The sequence below is a fragment of the Syngnathus acus genome, chromosome 17 (genome assembly GCF_901709675.1).
Source record: "Syngnathus acus chromosome 17, fSynAcu1.2, whole genome shotgun sequence".
In the NCBI taxonomy this organism is placed as follows: Eukaryota; Metazoa; Chordata; class Actinopteri; order Syngnathiformes; family Syngnathidae; genus Syngnathus; species Syngnathus acus.
Genome location: NC_051102.1, coordinates 8,777,592 through 8,795,354, shown reverse-complemented (window position 1 = coordinate 8,795,354; position 17,763 = coordinate 8,777,592). Strand labels below are relative to the sequence as shown.

Here is a 17,763-nt window from a genome sequence, read left to right as displayed (position 1 = left end):
TGGATCGATGATTTTTTTGACTAAGTAATAATTTACTATGACATATTTTTATTTTCTGTTTTATGACATGCAGCTTGTGGCTTTACACAACGTTGCCAAAACATAATGTTTGAACTCATTAAGCTGGCAATGGTGATAAAAAAATGTTTTATCACATCTTGGTCTAGCTTAAATTGAAATTGAGTTATTTAACTGTCAATACATCAAACAAACTAAAATAATAATTAAGAGAGTGGCGTAAACACACAGGAGGATATAACTCACGAATGGTGTTTAAAGTATGTAAACAAATGCTCATTTTTAATTAAGGACTTTCATCGAGTGCTTTAATAACTACGACTGAAATTAAAAATACGGGGGTGTAAAAAGGCAGCAAATTACACATACAGTATTGATATTTTACCCACCCCCACATGCTTGATGAAGTATACTGACCATATGGCAGCATATTACTACTACGAGTACTGCAATGCTTCCCTCTTGTGGTCATAATGGAGCATTACACGCAAAGATCACCTTGTGGAACCTTTGAAACCTGAGCTCAGCGGGGAAAAAAAAAAACTTGCCGAATGGTTTCTTACACATTAGTGCTCCCTGCAGGAAGTATGGAGTAACCGACCGTTTTCAGAATTAGTACAATTCAGTGTCTTTGAAAACTAAAAAAAATACAGTAAGTACAGTATATGGCCGTTTTAAGCACCTGTTATACTGTGCATGGTATTGTGTGCAGTCATTAATTCAGACTTAAGCATTTTAAACTGTTGTATATCTTCCTGTGAAGCAGAAAAACAATTAAAAAGACATAACTTTCTGATTATGCAAACACGCCCTTCAGCCAAGGCTGGTGCAAACACTTAATAGGTAAAACACCTGGCTGCGCTCCAACAGAAACCAGTCAACCGTCGTGCCTGCATTTACGTCCCACTTGTGTGCGGTTTGTTGCCATTTGAACTTGGATTCTTCTCCTCCCTAGCAACTAATGCAGGTGTGTCAGGAGCCGCCCTGGCATGTGCCCATATAGTGACTCAAGGTGTGTGTGCGCGTGAGAGAGAGAGAGAACGAGAGCGAGCCAGAGAGTGTCTGGTCGTGACTCTTAAACCGGCTCGACACGTGTAATACACAAAAGATTTTTTTTTTAAAAAACAACAACAAAAACTCCAGGGTGTGTCTGTAGTGAGTTTGGTATTTGAGCACACAGACCTGGTACGAGGTTTTTATTCGGACTGATTATGATAAAAACACAGGGGCCATATTTTAGTAGACTGGCACATCTTCATTTTCATGCCCAGGCAAATCTAGTTTGCGTTCTGGCAGACAGACCTGTCAATTTAGTGAGTGAAAGTAGATTGGATTTTAGACCAGGTTAAACCAGGTCTAAATTGTGGCGCAAGTCGTGCAACGCTGACTTTAAAAGGAATGAGGGGAGCTGCTTGATTGGCTGAGAATGTCCTCCCAAAAAAAGAAAATGCACCCATGCTTAGATTTAGACTGCACTTTGTGCTAGACTTGGGCTAGATACAAAAAATAAGACCATTAGGACTCAAAGTCCACCTGATCACGGATTTTGCAACGTATTGCTTGACAGGTTCATGACAAACTCTATTACACATTGTGTGTGCGCCCGCCTGGGTGTGTGTTTTCGAGCATGCAATTAAATTCACACCATAGCGAACAGTGCCGACTGTTTATCTTAGAGATAAAGACAAAATAAACAGGATGCGATATTTTTGGGTAGCGTGAGATTCTAACTCAGAACATCTCAAGTGTGAGGCTATCGTGTTACCGCAATGCTAGCGTGCTGCTATAATATCGGTACTAAAATATGTTACAAAAGAATATAAACTAAAGGGAGCCAAGATTCAAACACTGAACCGTAGTTCTGTAACATGCGTGCTAACCGCTACGTCGCCATGCTGCCCACACACAACAACACATTCATCAGCGCTCCTGCAAAGAGGCGATTAGTCACGACCGAGACATTTGGGCTTGTCCAGTCAAATCAGGACATGTTTGCTGGTAACAAATGAGATAACGTCAGGTTCTTACATAGAGATTGGGGCGAAAACATCTTTTTATATAGTTTCTGTCTACTCAGCATATGATGTCAGCACGAGTGTCTGGAAATGAATGAGGTCACGCTGTCTCACAAGGTGGTGCGGCAGTCATTGCAAATTGTAGCGTGGAGGAGTCAAGCAGCTAGGTGTTGTCTGTCACAATGCTGGGTTGTCACTCCTCACTGGCTTGCAAAACAGGGGCGAGCCTCCACCCATTAGAAAACAAACTATGTTAATCATTTACCCCTCACACAACAATTCAGAGCTTTTTACTTACTAGCTTAAAAAAAAATTCTGTTCTTTGAAATAGATTCTTATCATTTCAGTGGAAAGAATCTTGCTGGGGGAGGTTCAACTTTCACTTGTCAGACTTTACATGGGAATTTTGTGACGAACACGTTAAATCCTGGCAACACAAGCCCTGAAAAAGGCTGCAAAATTCATAGGCCTCACTTGTTCATTCCACATTTGCCAAAGCTCTCATACGAGTTCAGTCAAGTTGAGTTTAATACATAAAAAAACAAAAAAAACACCTGCGCTAAAAGAAGAAAAATGCTGGGTGTGTCTTGCGTAATGGGTGTGTTCAGCGTGAGACTGGCCTTTCCTGAAATGGTGGTTCATAACAGACTGTCATCATTTTTGGGAAATGGAGATTACGCTGTCGTTAATACGAAATACACGCACACGCACAAGCGCGCGTCGGAGGAAGAGGAGGGAAAGTAGAATTCCACCTCCGGGTGTTGGTTTTCCTGAGAACTTCCAGTTATTATGCACGGCCATGCCCGCCCTCCTTTCTTTCCCACACGTTTACTACAAGACGCTGTAGTTTGCAATAGATCAGCAATTGTAAAGCCGCAGGGCGCATTGTCTCTTGCTGTCGCTGCCGACGTTTTATGGGGACACGAGGGGCCTCATTCGCGCTACTGAAATGCAGATTTTAGTTCGGTCCCAGACGGCCCCTCATACCATGCATGTCTATATAAACACACGCATGTGTGCAGCAAACTGGTTACTTTCTCGACACTTTAGTTGCGTGCCTCATCCTTGCACTCCTGACACGCCTACCTGCATGTGGCCGCATGCAAACGGCGCAATTAGGCAGCGTGAGCGCGCAGCACAGACGAAAAGGGAAGGGCTGGTCCCGATTGTCACTGACTTTTTCGACCGCCTCTGCTTTCTCAAATGGACCTCCTTCTGACCTCAAGAATGTTGAACCTGGGACGACACATTCTTGATGAAACCACCGCTATCGGTTTAACGCCCCCCCTCCATTGTTGCTGAGGCTTCATTTAATTGACGCCAACGGAAAAGTCACCACACAGGAAATTTATGTTTGCAGGCAGTCAGAATGACGTAGGACAAATCATTTGGACTTTTTGGAGCGCTTCACTCAAATTCAACACAAACATTGATAAAGATTTTAATTGAATAAGTCTGCTTTCTAATTCTTTGAGTATTTTCCAAGTCACAGTCCGAAGTCCGATTCCCAGTTCAATGATTAGCATCATTATTTTTCGCTATGCGCGCTTGCAATTCCCTAAGTTTACAAAGTTTTACATGTGCAGTCAGCCCTTCAGTAAAATGTCAGTGAGAGAGTTCAGTGCTCTGCCTGTCAGCTAGAGAGAGTGTTTCGTAAATGCGCGCACACACGCACAGTGAAAGGTGTGGTTTCTTTGCGATCCAAAAGCGCGCAGCTTCCGCCTATTCACAGCAGACCGAACTCAGCGCACCAGGAGACGGCCACGCAGGGCAAAAAGGGCGCACGGTCTGTCCCCCCAAACACTAAAACCTATCTGGCAGATTTTTTTTTCCCCACATCAAAAAAAAGGTTTCGCAGCCCGTGCCGAGATGAGCATGTTCGGCGGCTCCACGTCCAGACTGGCGTCTATGGGCCAGCGGAGTAATTCCCGGCCGGACTTGTCGTCGTCAAGCTACATGAGAAACGACGTTTTTACATCTGGCAACGGTTTCCAAGGAGGGGAATACCAGATGGGGGACGGCGGCTACTCTTACAAGACCACCTACTCCAGGTCTTCAATGCACGGCGGAGGTGGCACCGGCGGCCGCAAAATGCAAGTTAGCATGGGAGCTGGCGGCGGCGGTGGCGGAGGAGGAGGAGGAGTGATAAGGTAAGTTGAGGTTCCTCCATAACTACCTGTTGCTTTGGCTCAAACGTCATCAAACATGTCAATTCCAAAGCACATAACTTTTTTTTTTTTAAATGCTATAATAATAATAATAATAATAAATTAGATAATAATAATAAACTATTAGAATGCTGTTTACAATTAAAATCCAGACTAAAGCCAAAGCGGTAGTAGTAGCAGAGGGGAAAAATAAAAAGGGAATAGTCGGAACTGTGCTGAATCAGCATGTTAAACAAACTATTATCGCAATGACTATGGGGTAACTGATACCATGGAATCCTCTTGCTTAAGGAAGGTTGTGACCATAACAGAGGAAATGCTCGGAACGCCCCTCCCTAATTCCCATCTACCGTGATCTCACTCAGACCTTTGGACGTTTGCAAGCTGTAGCTATTAATGTTTTATTAACGAGGCCTTCTGTTGTATGAATGGTTCGACTTGTATTTTATTCTATTTTTACAATGAAAAGGTCAATAATTCAAACTGTGGGATGGTAAACAGAAACAACACCTCAACTGATTTTTTTTTTTTTTTATGAAGTTCAGGAAACTTAATTGTATACAGTTGTTAATGGTATATCATGGTTAAAAAAATTAAAATGGCACTTGAAATGTTTCCTATAGAATTGAGGATGACACTATTTTCATGTTTATATTATTTGTTTACTTTACACAGTAGAAAGTCTTCAGCTCAGTAAGTGTGATGATAACCATAGAAAAAGATACGGCTGGTTTCACAATACATTAAATTTAAAAAAATCAGAAGCATTTATGAATTTCAGCATACTAAAAACATTATACCTGAATGAAGGCTATACTGTTATACATAATAACATTGTATAGTTAATAACACTATAATACTATTTTTGTTATGAAGATTTTTTTTCAATGTTTGAGCCTTCACACGATATCCCTATGGCAAATACTTCAATGGCATTAAATATTAAATAATCCATCACAACTACTGTACCTTTGTTCCTCTATCTTTGCCCTTGACTTATACTGACACTGCAGAACAATTAAAAGCTTCCACTAGATGGCGATAAATGAGATTTTCAACTTTTTATGACTTGGCCAGTGGTGAACTGACAATTGTTTTTCCTAATATAAAAAAAAAAAAGGATTTCTGCTGAATAAAGGTTTGGAAAGATTATGTGCTCAAAAACCTCATAACGTGAAAGCGATAGCCATTTATCTTGGCAGCCGTTTTAATGAAAGTTGCTTTGTCAAGATCCGAATATTTATTGCTTTCTGGTATTGCAGTGTGGAGGACATTCAGGAGAAAGTTATGCAGTTGAAAGCCATGAGTCATGAGTACCTGCAAAGAGCAAAGATGATCCTGCAGAGCGTAAGTTCTCTTCTCGAAATCCATTGCTAGAAATAAGCACAAAGCAGATGAGCGCTTGCTTGTTGACTGATCAACAAAAAGTTGGCATACCAGTCTGATGAGGGTGGTTTATTCATTATTCATTGCCGCTGTCGTGCCAGGGAGGACCTCCCGTGGAAGCAGAGAAGATGCTGATGATGGCCGCCGACCATATGGAGCTGTTGAAGACGTACGGCATGGACCTGCAGCAGATGCGTATTCCCAATGACGTCTTTTCCAGGTAAGCTACAAAAACCTACTAAGCGCACCAAAAAAAAAAATTGGGCCTTGTCAGTCAGGTTGAACATCATTGCATTTGTTTGCAACTCACAGTTTAAACCAGCTGGAGCACATGTACGGCGGTGTCCAACAGCAATTCATGGGAACCATGACCATCAAACGCAGCACGGCCAGCATGGGCGCCGCCGCCGGCAGCATGGGCGCCTCCGCCGGCAGCATGGGCGCCTCCGCCGAAGGGGGGAGGCTCTTTAAAGACGCCATGGCCTGGATTAGCCAGCAGAAGGTAAGACAGCACACCGCGTCGATTGGTGAAATGTCGTCAGCGGGAATCCCAGCGTCGTCATATTTTATGGGAATGGCCGGGGAAAACTCTTGACCACTGACAGCAAGGGAAAATAAAAGCAAATGTAAATACATAGACAACAAACCGCCAGTTTGATATGATTGACATAGTTCATTTTGTGTTCTGATCATTTTTGGATGCTTCGACAAGATTTCTTTTTTTCACTCTTGCTGTAAAAACAAGTTGCAACACGCTGGCCATAATCGAAGGTGCCGTGTTGAAGTTGCTCAAGCTACGTGGATAAATGCATGCATGACCCAAGGAGGAGGAGAGTGCACGCTCTCCCTATCACTCCCTCGGACCTGTTGGTAACTGACACCATCTTGACAGAGTGCCAAAACCTGATCCACAGGCTGAGGAGTGAAACAATGACGGGGAATATGGCGGCTCAGTTTTGGAGGGAGCCAAGCTACGTGTGTACGTGAGAGGGAGGCCCAAAAAGAACAGTAAATGAGTGTGAAATTTGACACAGATGTTATAAGGAATGGGCCGGTCTAAAATGTTTCGGGGAAAACGCCCTGGTCAAAACCTCCCCCCGCCTCTAGAATACTGCTTCCTGACACGAAGAAAACACCTGATGTGATCTGACTGCTTTTTACTACCTGTGTTAGTCCTGCTGGTGAAAGAGGCCGTCCTGTGTGGCTTCGGCCCACTAAGCATGGAAGGAGGGAGTGGCGTGCGAACAAAGACTCGAAAGAGAAGAGTGGAAAAAAAAAACGGGAGTAAAGTGCAGGGACAGGCAGAGGTCGTTCTTATCAAAAGAGCAGGGCCGAACAAAGAGAGGCATAGTTGGAATAGTTTCCTGTTTGCAACTGGGTGTAACATGGGTATAGATTGCCACCTAGTGGACAAAGAGCAGAATGCGACAGTTTGGAGAACTTCATCGGGTGCATTTATTTACGATGCAATAAAATTTCTATTCCCCGATATTTTTAATGCATGTATACATATTAATAGAACGTTTTATTGTTAAATTTGCAGCGCATGATTCAGACGGCTCCATGGGGGGACGACTCTGCCACGATTGAGAACCAAATCATGAGCCACAACAAATTCCACAGCACTATTCAAAGGAGTCAGGAAGTAGACCGGGCCCGTGACGAACTGGTACGCAATGTTGCTCGACTTAACCCTACTGTGACCTTTTGTGTGGGTGTGTGTCTGTGTGTATTTTCAAGCTCCTCTTAACTGAGTTCATGTGTGAAAATAAAAAGGCAATAAAAATGGACTTGTCTTTAGGGCATGAGGGGCGACAAGTCCAACCTTTACATCATGGAACAAGAATGGGACAGTTTGCAGGTTTGGGAAAAAAAAAAACTAATAATTTTTAAAGCAAAAGTGCAAGATTTGAACTGACTTGGTGTGCATTCAACCGCAGAAAATGTCACACGGCCGAGTGAATCAGCTGCGTGACCTGCAAAGCATCATTGAGGAAATCTTCCGTGCCATCATGTGGGTGAACGAGAAGGAGGAGGAAGAGCTGGTCTTCGACTGGGGGGACAAAAACATCGAGCAGTACATCCCCAAGAAGCAGGAGAGCTACTCGGTAAGCTCGCGCTCTTCCTTTTCCTCCTACTTGGTGCATTCTTTTCCCCTTCTCATCTTCATCCCCTTCTTCACACAGAGGCTGATGAAAGATCTGGAGGAGAAGGAGAAGGAGCTAAACAAGCTCAAAGTGAAAGCTGACGGCCTTTTGAGCAACAACCATCCGGCCTCCGATAAGATTGAAGTGAGTTTCTCCATTTCTGCCCACTGATCATGTTGAGTATGTGCGTTCCTGTACTAATGTGGATGTTGGTCCTCCTCAGGCCTACATGGACACCTTACAGACCCAGTGGAGCTGGCTTCTCCAGATCACCAAGTGCATTCACATTCATTTGAAGGAGAACGCAGCCTACGGCCAAGTAAGCGCTCATCAAAAATAGCACCAGATTTGGCAAATATGATCAAAACTGAATTAAATTTCCTCCTTAGTTTTTCAAGGAGGCGAATGAGACCTACGAAAAGCTGAGAAAGGACCGTGAAAACATCCAGAAAAGGTTCACATGCAACAAGAACACGCCACTGGAAAACCTTATGGAGCTCGTGAAACTTCTGGAGGTAGCGATTGCTAATCTGCTTCTCTGTTGTTGTTTTTTTTTTTTATGGGGGGTGCATTGAATATAAGTTCCGCTGTCTACAGAAAGAGAAGGAGCGCATCATGGAGCATAAGAGACAAGTTCAAAGCCTGGTCAACAAGTCCAAGACAATTGTGAGGCTGAAGCCCCGCAACCCGGAGGAACCGACTCCAACCAACACCCCCATCATGGTTCAGGCACTGTGTGACTTCAAGCAGGACCAGGTGAGTAGATTTGGTCCGCACGAGAAGACAGTAGAACCGACATATGGAGTGCTGAAATGGATCTTTTTTTTTTTTTTTTGTAGAAAGGGATTCTCAAAGGGAATGAGGGCATACTGAAAGACAACTCGCAGCGCAGCAAGTGGCTCGTGACCGGACCAGGAGGTCTGGACATGTTGATTCCCTCCGTGTGTCTGCTGATCCCCCCGCCAAACCCCCTCAGCATCGGCCTCGCCGCCAAGTAAGACCATTATTTCGCATCCAGGCATATAATAATACATCACATGACCAAACCTGGAGAACAGGTGAGTTGCGATGTTAGCAAGCTGGACTAATTTCAGTCACCAGTAGGTGGCAGCACCCCGAATGGAGATTTTGCTGCTGAATTATTCCAGTCATCGATTAGCGACGGGACAAAGATTTTTGACTTGTTTTTTCAACTGTGTGTTAACTACGTATCTTGGACTTGTTTCCCAGGAATGAGCAGTATTATGAGGCCATCCTTGCCATCTGGAATCAGCTATACATTAACATCAAGAGTCTCATCGCGTGGCAGTACTGCCTGAAAGACATCAACTACATCAACTCTCTCACAGTGTCCATGGTAAACCATGACAACTTTGACTCCCCTCCAGATTTTGCTCACCTCACGTGTCGCCCTTTGCACGGTAGATATCGAAAATGCGTCCCGAGGAGTACCGCAGCATCATCAAAAGGCTGGAGACCCATTACCAAGAGTTCCTGCGCACCAGTCAAGGTTGCGACCTTTTCAGGGAAGAGGATAAAATCAACATCCAGAGCCACTTTGATAGAGCCCAGACCCATTATGACACCCTGGTTATCCAGGTGACCGGCCAAAGTGAGTTGGCCATGAATGACCCTCGTGCTGGATTTGTCAAATGGTTTTCCTTGAATGAGTCTTCTCTTTGTCTTCATTTGCAGACGATACCAAGGAGCCAAGCAAACCTGCGCCTCCTAAAATCCAGGCCCTCAGCATCACACTGCTCAGCAGTCTGCAGGAGCTCCGGCGGAGGTTGGAACTGTCCGAGTCCGGACTCACCAGCCATCTGCACATTTGCTCGGGGGAAAACAGCCTGCAAGACTGCTTAGTGCACATCGAAAAACTGCAGGTGCGGCACTCATTAATTTGTAGGAAAATGACAAGAGTGAGTTGAGGAGCTTCACTTAGACAAAAGTAGTGCTTTGCCACCAAGTGAGTTGAGGATTTTGATTTCGACAAAACGCTTGCTTTGTTGCTCGACTCCACAGTTGTGAATGCTCGTTGACTTATTTGTACGAAAATGAAAACGCTGGATTTAATGGGTCGCATGCAATGTTGATGTCCAGACTGTGCACCAAGAGCTGGACTACATTCACGACGAATACCTGCACCTACGAGAGAAGATTCTCAAGCAGCTGGAAGGGATCCCTCCCGATTCGGAGCAAGCAAGGTTCCTCCGTTCAGAGCTGGAAATCATCAGCCAGAAACTGGGAGGGCTTCAGGGTCTCTACTCGGCTTATATCCAAAGGTAATGCCTTCCTTCTGAAAAAGAAATATACAAAAACAGACTCCACATTCATTTCTGTACTGTTTAATGATTTCCCACAGAGTGTCAGCGCTGAAGTCCTTGCTCGAGACTCTTCTCCAGGCTGAAGACGTTGTCAAAGTCCACGAGGCCCGCCTGACGGAAAAAGAGACCGCCTCGCTGGACCCGCGAGAGCTGGATAACTACCAGAGCACTCTGAAGGTTTTTTTTCACACTACACATTAAATTTGGTTTCCTTACGATTTCAGATGATGTCAGATGATGATGTTTTTTTTTTATAATTCTATCAAAGCAAATGAAGATCGAGCTGGACCACAAAAAAGACCTGCTAACTGCGATGGAGTCGGAGCTAGCCAAAGCGGTTCAATGGAACGGTCAAGTCTCAGAGTCCTTCCACAGGTGTGACGTGGACTTGTCCAAATACGCAGAACTGGTGGGTCAACTCTCTGACCGCTGGCGCCGCATCCAAACACAAATCGACACCCGGTAAGTCCACCTTCACATTCCATTCTTGTTTGGCTTCTTACAAAATATCCTTCTTCCTGGCTCACTTCCTCTTTCAGATTGTGGGATCTGGAGAAGCATGAGAAGCAGCTGCAAATTCATCATCAGAGCAGTACTTCCATGGACCAGTGGATAAACAATGCCCGGAAGCGCCAGGATGTCCTTCAGAATGTGAAGCTCACCAACATCCAGATGGCCACGGACTACCTCAACCAGCAGAAGGCATGTTTCCACCCATCCCCTGCTTCCTTGTTTGCATATCAAGTAGCTACAATGGAAAAGTTTCATTCAACTGTCAACCCTTCCATAGATACTTTATGGTGAAATTAAAGGCAAGAAAGAGAAGGTGGAGGATGTCCATAAACACGCCGACACCTGCGCTGCCTCCATTAAGGTTGGTCGGGCTTCAAGCGTGTGCTCATAGAAACAAAAATCATCTTGGTTGGCTCAATCTTCATCTCTGTTCGGATGCCTTTTCAGGACTATGAACTGCAGTTGGCTTCCTACAGTTCCGGCTTGGAAACGCTTCTCAACATTCCCATCAAGAGAACCATGCTCAAGTCCCCTGCTACTGTTGTTAGACAGGAGGTAAGCATGTCTTCACTGGTCACTTCATTACGTACACTTGCTTAGAAGCTAATGAGATAGCAACGGATTGTCATCATGAACCAAGGACACCTCATCCTGTTTTCAGTTTATTATTGTTGGAAAGGTAATTCTGGGATTCTGCTTCTCATCAGGCATCTGACATCCAGTCCAACTACATTGAGCTCCTTACTCGCTCAGGTGACTACTATAAGTTCCTTGGGGAGTTGCTGAAGAACATGGAAGAGCTGAAGGTAAGCTGCAGTGCCAGAACGTTTCACGGCGAGTGAATGATCAAGCCGATCTAAAGTGGTTTTCTGTCTTCAGATTAGGAACACCAAGATTGAGCTGCTAGAGGAGGAGATCAGGCGCCTCAAGGAACAGCTCGGGGATTCTGGCGGGAAAAACAAATCTCTGGAAGATGCCTTGGCCCGTCTCAAGCTGGAGCTCAGCCAGTCCAAAGACCAGCTCATTGATCTGGAGGAAATCAAGAGAACCACATCCATCCAAGTCTCTGTTACCAAGGACAGCCTGGACAGTACCCAAAGCCAGATCCAAGAGCTAACTGACCAGCTCAACCGCCTTAAGTACCAACTGGAAGAAGAAAAGAGGAAAAAAAGGCTGGCCGAAGAGCGCTACACCAGCCAACAGGAAGAGTTTGAGGCGGCTGTTCGCCGCAGACAGAAAGAGTTGGATGAGCTCAACTGGTTCAAGATTGACTTGGAAAAGACGGTCAAGGACAAAGAACGTGAGCTGGAGAGGCTGAAGATACTGCTGGAGGAGGAGGCGGCCCGTCGCCGCAATGCCGAGTCAGAGGTTTCAAAGGTAAGAACACAGTGCACCCAGGAGATCAGTCAACTTAAGCAAACGTACGAGACCCAGATCCACGTCACCAAGACCACCGTCCTGAAAGCCTCGCAGCAAAAGGAAGAGGACTCGGCTGAGCTGAGGCACCTGTACGAGAAGCTCGTCGCCGAGAAGCGAGATCTCGAAGATGAGCTGCGTAGGCTCAAACTCTCCATCGCCCACGCCGAAGAGCAAAAAAACAGAGCGGAGATGGAGACCAACCAGCAGAGGACGTCGTTGACCCAAGAGACGAGGATGCGGAGTGAGCTGGAGGTCCAAATCAGGAAGTTCACACAGCAGCGAGATGAGGACGAGCTCAAACTAAAGGAGGCTAACAAAAACATTCAAGAAAAAGGCCGGCAGATCAGCATGCTCACCCGGGATATTGACGAAGAAGGCAAGAAGAGGAGGGCCTTGGAATTGGAAATCAATCACTTGAGACAATCGGAGGCAGAGCTCAAGGCGCAGAACGAATCCTGCCTGGAGATGATTAACAAGCTGAAATTTTCCGAGAAGGAGATTCGCATTACTCGAGTGGAGCTGGAGAAGCAGACCAGTGACCGGAACAAGGCCGAGCAGAGCGCCGTCAGGCTCCAGAGCCGCATCCGAGAACTTCAAGGCTCTCTGGATGCCATGGGAGCTGAGATGGAAAAGCAAAAGAAGGCAACCCAGGAGGAGTTCACACACAGAAAGAGGCTGGAGTCAGAGCTGGAGAGGGTGACGAAAACGTGCCGAGAGTACACCACCACCATCACCAGCCTCAAGTCCATCCAGGTTGAGGCTTCAAACACTGAAAAGAAGTTTGGGCAGGACCTCCGAGCTCTCCAGGAGGCTCGGGATAAGAGCCTCAGGGAGCACAAAGTCACCAAAGACCAACTGGCGGCCGTGAGCGCTGAGTTGAAGGCCATGAAACAGAAGGTCCACCAAGATCAACTCCAACTTGTGGAGTTCAACCAGAGAAATGAAAGTCTGTACAAAACCAACGAGGACAAAAGCCGCCACCTCAATGAATGCACCGTCGAAATAGAACGTCTGAAGGCTCTGACTCAGAACGTGACAATGGAGAGACAGAGGCAGGAGGAGGAGCTGAGGCTCCTGAGGCAGGAGAGGGATGAGCTGAGAATTAGCAGGGACGCTGTTGACGGGGAAAACGCATCTCAGATTTCAGCTTTGCACGTCCAACTTCAGAATAGCAACAAGAGGACAGCGGAGCTCCAGGCTCTCATCAACGACCTGACCAAGGAGAGAGAAAAGCTTATGGTCGAAATAGACAAATTCCAAAAGCAGTCCTTTGAGGTATTTTTGATTGCACTGAAGGAACGCCTCTGCTTAATTCAAAATTTCCCCCCTAATTCTCTGCTTTTGCATGAACAATTATGGAGCATGTATGTAAGATTGGCAAATATGAGGAGTTTTGTAAGAAAATGCCACTGCTACTCAGATCTGCTTTTATTTGATTCACTGCCAAAGACGGCTGTAAATGTCAAAGATTTGTTTCAACTATCACTAACGGCCGAATGCAACTCACATGAGCAGATGTTTGTTTTTGGCAAACTCCATTGGCGTGTTGTAATCTTTGGTTTGCTTCTATCTCCGCAGACATCCATCATGGTGCACGAGTCCCAAAGCAAGTACAGCGCGGTGCTGCTGGAGAGGGATGATTTGCTTTCAAAGCTGAAATTGCTGGACCAGGACAAACACCGCCAGAAGCGCCTGGAAGAGGAACTGGCCCGCATCAAACATTCCCTGGAGACGGAGCTTCGTAACAAGCAGCGCTTGATTGATGAGAAAAATAGCGCTCTCAAGGATTTCACCCTTTTGAAGAGCCAGTACGAGTTGAAGGAGACCCAGCTCAGGCAGTGGGATTCGGATAGGTCCAAGACAGATCAAGATAGGTTGAGTCTAAAGAACGAGATCGAGAGGTTGATGAGAGAGCTTCGAAGTGTCGAGGAACGTTACAAGAGCAGGCTGTTGAGCTCAGAGAAGGAGGTGACGGAGCTGAGCCTCAAGAGAGACGCGCTGCAGAGAGAGATCGAGAGGTTGCAGAAAAGGCCGAGTACGTCGAGTAGACAGACGCAGACGGATATGAAGGTGGCCACCATCGACCCTTCCAAGCTGGTATTTGATGGGGTGCGTCGCAAAGTCACAGCTCACCAGCTTTGTGACTGCGGCGTGATCAGCAAGGCCACTCTGGAGCTGCTGCTGCAGGGCAAGAGGACCGTGGACGAGGTCGCCGTTGACATCCAAGTGAATCTCAAGGGGACGGGCATTATCGCCGGCATGATGACCGCTTCTCAAGGGAAAATGCCTTTCACCGAAGCCAAAAACAAAAACCTGCTGAGCCCGGAGAGCGCGCTCATGTTGTTGGAGGCTCAAGCCGCTACGGGCTACATAGCAGACCCCGCTTTTAATGACAAGATGCCCGTGGACACCGCTTGCTCCAGGGGCATCGTGGACACAGAAGACAGAGACGCCTTGGTGAAAGCTGAAGCCGCCAGTGTCGGTTTCAAGGATCCCTACTCGGGTAAAGTGTTATCCGTGGGCCAGGCTTGCAAACAAGGCCGAATCGACAAGGAGACGGCGCTCCGTTTGCTGCAGGCTCAGGAGTCCGTCGGGGGTATCTTGGACCCCGTTCTGAGTGTATTCCTGCCAAAAGATTTGGCCCTGGATCGCAATCTTATCGACGAGGAGCTCTACAGGGCTCTGAACAGAAGACCCGCCTGCTACCTGGATCCAACAACAGGAGAAAAGACCAGCTATGGTGACCTTAGGAGGAAGTGCACAGTGGAACCCGTTCACGGTTTACTCTTGCTTCAGGGCCCAGAAAAACCCATGACGGTCAAGGGGCTCCGTGGACAAGTCTCTGTGCCGGAGCTGATCAAGTCTGAATTGCTGGATGAAAACGATTTGAAAAGGCTGAGAGAAGGTCAGCTCACCAGCAAAGATATCGAGGATAAGCTCAAGTCGTACCTCTACGGATCGACCTGCATCGCAGGGATCTATGATGAGGCCAACGACAGGATACGGCCCTTTTATCAGGCAATGAAGGAAGGTCTGCTCATGAGGGGGACCACCTTGGAGCTCCTTGAAGCCCAGGCTGCGTCCGGCTTCATTGTTGACCCGGTAAACAATGTCTTCTTGACCGTAGACGAGGCAACAATGAGAGGCCTGGTTGGAAAAGAATTTAAGAACAAGTTGCTATCTGCGGAAAGGGCCGTTACCGGATATACCGACCCTGCCACAGGAAAGACAATCTCCCTTTTCCAGGCCATCGAGAAAGGTCTGATCGAGAAAGGCCACGGAATCCGTCTGCTCGAGGCTCAGATCGCCAGCGGTGGGATCATTGACCCGAAAGAGAGCCACCGAATTGACATTTCCGTTGCTTATAAACGAGGATACTTTGATCAGGAGATGAATGAGATCCTAACTTACGAAGGGGACGACACCAAAGGGTTCTTTGACCCCAACACAAAGGAGAACCTGACGTATCTGCAGCTAAAGGAGAGATGCATCACGGATCCCAAGACCGGCCTGGTACTCCTGCCTCTAACAGACAAAAAGAAAGCCAAGGTGTTACAAGAGAGCCGAAGCAACGTCCTTCGCAAGAGGCGGGTGGTGATCGTTGACCCGGACACTAATCGGGAGATGTCCGTGCGAGAGGCCTATCACCGCGAGTTAATCGACTATGACACCTTTCTGGACTTGTCAGAGCAGGAATGTGAGTGGGAAGAAATCACTATCAAAGGCTCGGATGGATCGACACGCTTGGTGATAGTAGACAGAAAGACGGGGACCCAGTACGACATTCAGGACTGCATGGCGCGTGGAATCATCGACCAGAAATCCCTCGATCAGTATCGCTCTGGAAAGTTAACCTTGACCCAGTTTGCTGACGAAGTTTCCAGTAGGAGCAGCGGCACCGAGTTGACCATCTCAACCAGCAGCGCTGACGACGTGATCACTTGCAGCAGCCCCACCCAGGCCGCGCCGTCTTCTCCGACCGTTCGCAAGCGCTTAAATAGTATTTCCATTACCGTCTCTCCCCCGGAGATGTTTGATGACCAGAGCCCAGTGGCGGCCATATTTGACACTGAGACCTTGGAGAAGATCACCATTCCTGAGGCGCACAGAAGAGGAATCGTGGATACCATCACGGCGCAGAGACTCCTGGAGGCCCAAGTGTGCACCGGAGGAATTATCAACCCCTCAACGGGACAGAGACTAACACTGCAGGACGCCGTCCATCAGTGTGTCATCGACGAAGCCATGGCCAACAAGCTGAAGGCGGCGCAGAAAGCCTATCTTGGCTTTGAGGATGTGAAAACCAAGAGGAAGATGTCGGCAGCGGAGGCAGTGAAGGAGACGTGGCTACCTTACGATGCCGGCCAGAGGTTCCTGGAATTCCAATACATGACCGGAGGCCTGATTGAGCCCAGCACTGGAAAACGCATTAGCATTGAGGAGGCCATTCGCAAAAACTGGCTGGACGGCATGGGGGCACAGAAACTTCAGGATGTCCGCAACTATCCGAAAAACCTGACCTGTCCCAAGACCAAACTGAAGATCTCCTATAAGGATGCCATGGATAACTGCATGGTGGAAGAGAGCAATGGTATGAAGATGTTGCAGGCCTCCTCGGTGTCATCAAAGGGACTCAGCAGTCCTTACAATGTCTCCAACCCAGGATCTCGCTCTGGCTCCAGGAGTGGGTCTCGTAGAGGCAGTGTGGATTATTCGTCTACATACAGCTATAGCTTCGCGTCCAGCAACACAAGTGCCAACTATTAAGTCAACATTTTAGTCCACAGAACAGACTAAAAGAATAACTTGCCTAATAACTAGATTTGTATTAACTATTTTCCTGTTAAACATTTTAAAGGTTTTTATGGTATATATGAGAATTTGGGATGTTTAAGAATTGAATATGAATTGTGTTTAGATGAGTGTTTGGAGCTGGTGTTTTTTTTTTTAACTCATTATAATCCACAGCCTTGCGTAAATGATATATAATATACATTTTAACATGGCTTTTTTTTATTGAGTGCAGTGTTTTATTTGAAAAGGCTTGTTCAACTTAGTTTCTGTAATTCTTGCTTTTTTTTTAATAACATTTTGTTGTAGCTTGAGTTTTGATGTTCTATCCTTGAATGAAAAAAGCTCAATTCAAATGCTGTTGTGCATTTAAACACGGACTTAGTAAAGTGCTGATCAGCTGTAAAATACTACTGTCATTAATATTACCTAAAAAAAAAAATTAAAGACCTTGTTTCCACTTTTGATTCCGCTCTGTGTTCATGTATTATATATACTGAAATGTATTTGAAAAGTAAAAGCAAACATTTTCAGGCGAGCAGTATCGATTCTTGCCATAAGGCGGCGCCAATGACCTGTTTACAAAATACGGCAAATACGTTTCAACATTTTTTCATGGATTTTGTATTCATCTACAACCACACTTAAATGTGAAATAAATTGGCTAACATTTTCATTTGTTGATAAAACCGCTTTTTATTTAGTATTTAGCTACACTACGACGGAATATAACGAGCTATTTTTAATCCTGGGATCTAGTATTTTTTTTTACATTATTTTAGATGATAAGAAAAATAAAAACAATCATCTACAGTCAAAGTTAGACAATGAAAAACATCGATCGGCTTATAATAAATCATAGATAACATAAGAAAAGTGTTGTTCTAGAGGGCGCACTATCATTCATTAAGTATGAACTCATTTCCATTCTCTTCTCCACATGGGACGATTTAGGAATGGGGGCAGGAGGGGTCGTCCTGTT

At 46.0% G+C, this 17,763-nt stretch overlaps 1 protein-coding gene across 2 annotated transcripts; it reads left to right on the top strand.

Moving 5' to 3' along the window:
* The first annotated feature begins 3,742 nt into the window (after positions 1-3,742).
* LOC119136913 (desmoplakin-like) lies at positions 3,743-17,246 on the top strand. Of its 2 annotated transcripts, none has more exons than XM_037275757.1 (24): positions 3,743-4,183; positions 5,464-5,548; positions 5,689-5,807; positions 5,900-6,089; positions 7,131-7,256; positions 7,389-7,448; positions 7,528-7,695; positions 7,774-7,878; positions 7,958-8,053; positions 8,124-8,249; positions 8,332-8,490; positions 8,574-8,728; positions 8,965-9,091; positions 9,160-9,346; positions 9,430-9,617; positions 9,835-10,016; positions 10,097-10,235; positions 10,327-10,520; positions 10,598-10,760; positions 10,849-10,932; positions 11,019-11,126; positions 11,279-11,377; positions 11,451-11,948; positions 13,569-17,246. In XM_037275757.1, exons 1-24 carry the CDS (start codon positions 3,903-3,905, stop codon positions 16,755-16,757), a joined length of 6,828 nt encoding a protein of 2,275 aa, XP_037131652.1. In that variant the 5' UTR covers positions 3,743-3,902; the 3' UTR covers positions 16,758-17,246. The 2 variants fall into 2 exon arrangements, with proteins under 2 accessions (XP_037131652.1, XP_037131651.1); XM_037275756.1 differs by having other exon boundaries at positions 11,451-13,265.
* Positions 17,247-17,763: the final 517 nt, after the last annotated feature.